The 2189-nt window shown below is 50.8% G+C and overlaps 1 protein-coding gene across 1 annotated transcript; it reads left to right on the forward strand.

Annotated features, from left to right (window-relative positions):
• The first annotated feature begins 1186 nt into the window (after window positions 1–1186).
• Window positions 1187–1823, forward strand: LOC126996704 (uncharacterized). Its single transcript, XM_050857459.1, has one exon. The coding sequence runs from the start codon at window positions 1191–1193 to the stop codon at window positions 1695–1697; it is 507 nt and encodes a 168-aa protein (XP_050713416.1). The 5' UTR covers window positions 1187–1190; the 3' UTR covers window positions 1698–1823.
• Window positions 1824–2189: the final 366 nt, after the last annotated feature.

Genomic DNA, 2189 nt, shown 5'->3' on the forward strand with positions numbered 1-2189 from the left:
AGACGGTTCGGGCAGTGAATTACGCAACACCCCTGGACTGAAGTAACAAATGAGCCAGACGTCAACCACAAATGGGAGCAGTACCAGCACACTATTACCAGCACCTACCACACCTTATTCCCCTCAAGACGTTCCCAGTCCATCCATCTGACGCCTCCTGGATCAGCCTCACCGTCAAGAGGCTCATCTCGCAGAGAAACAGGGCCCACAACACAGACCCAGCCCGCTACAGACAGCTCAGGAACAGAGTCATCAGGGAGATCAAAGCCGCAAGAGCAAACTATTATCCAGAAAAAATACACCGTCTTAAACAGGACAACAACAGACAGTGGTATCACAAGGTCAGGTCTCTTTGTGGACTCGGCAAACATTCACCCTCCTTACCTTGCACTTCACATTTATCACCTGACCGAGCGGCCGAGGAGATAACTACCCATTTCGCGGGTATCTGTCAAAGTCTCCCTAAACTTGATCTCACTGTCCTCCCCACTTACCTACCATCCCCCTCCCCACCCCCCTCCGTCCAGGAGGTTGATGTTTTCAATAAATTAAATAAATTAAGGACGCACAGAGTTACCACGCCCACTGACCTCTCAATCAAAATGTATAAGGAATTTGCCCCTGAACTTGCCACCCCCATTTGCTCCATAATAAATGCTTCACTTGAACAAAACACTTGCCCTAGCGACTGGAAAACTTCCCTTTTCACTCCCATCCCCAAAATTTCCAGCCCACAGTCCCTTAATGACCTAAGGCCAATCGCCATCACGCCCATTCCCAGCCTCATTTGTGAAGATTTTATTTTTAACTGGGCTTTTGATGATATTAGTAGCCTCATAGACATCAAACAATTTGGCAACATGAAGCGCTCTTCCACCACTCATTGCCTGGTCAGCTTTCTAGATTTCATACACAGCCACCTGGACAAACGAGACACTTCCCTTGCCCTTGCTTTTGTCTACTTCAGGAAAACATTTGACCTTGTAGACCACACTGTTGTCATTACTAAGGCCATTGAGCTGGGGCTTCACCCTAATATTGTATCGTGGCTGACTGATTTCCTCAGTGCACGCCAGCAAATACTTCGCTCCCAGGGCTCGGTCTCCCCTCCTCTTGAGCTGACGTGTGGCGTCCCGCAAGGCACTAAAATTGGTCCGCTTTGCTTCTTGGTGCTCATTAACGACTATCTCATGGACACACCCCATCGCTGGCAATATGTTGACGACAGCATCTTGGGCGTCCCCGTTAACAACAGGGATCCAGACTTTGCACCTCTTCAAGCGTCGCTCGACAACCTTAAGGCATGGACGGTTGACAACAGTGCTACTATGAACCACACCAAGAGCATGATGATGCACGTTTGCACGTCCAAGAGAGATGTGCCACCTCCGCTGCTGTCAATTGGCTCACACCACCTCCAGGTTGTCCAGTTCACCAAACTACTCGGCATCACTGTGGACAACCAGCTCCACGTCTCCAACGCCGTCAGAGCAGCCTCCTACAAACAGTACATGCTGCGTAGACTTAGGACGCTGGGGGCACCGGCTGCTGAGCTGTGCAGTATTTACTCATCATTCATACTGCCAAAGCTCATGTATGCCTCCCCGGCGTGGTCATCGTCCCTTACCCTCACCCAACAACAGCAGCTTGAGAGGGTTCAAAAGAGGGCATTCAGGGTCATTTTAGGCCCTGACTAACACACCTACGACAATGCCCTGACCACCCTGAGTCTCCCGAGGCTCTCTGACAGGCACCAGGACGCCCTCAGAAAATTCGGCATCTCCCTGCTTCACCATCCTCGCCACCGCCACCTCCTGCCACCCGACGCCCCTCCCCCACCCGCTTCACCAGGCACCACAACATACTCACCCCCTTCAGAACGCCGCGAACCGACCGTTACAAACGTAGCGCAGTGCCCGCGATAGTGCGGATGATAAACAATGCCCAGTGACAGTCAAACCCAAAGGGCCGCGGTGGAGATTAGCACCTCGCCGCTACCCTCTAAGTGCCCCCTTCACACCACCCTCCCTCTCCCTTATGTCTCTATGTTTAGCTCTCCCAAACCACCCCCCACCCTCTCCTTCCCTCTAGTATAGCCTATTTACTATTAGTTTATTGTATTTTTAATTTGTACATTTTCAGCCTAACGGCTGCCATACATTAATAATCCTGTTATTATTATTATTATT

The sequence above is a fragment of the Eriocheir sinensis genome, chromosome 10, assembly GCF_024679095.1.
Source record: "Eriocheir sinensis breed Jianghai 21 chromosome 10, ASM2467909v1, whole genome shotgun sequence".
NCBI lineage: Eukaryota > Metazoa > Arthropoda > Malacostraca > Decapoda > Varunidae > Eriocheir > Eriocheir sinensis.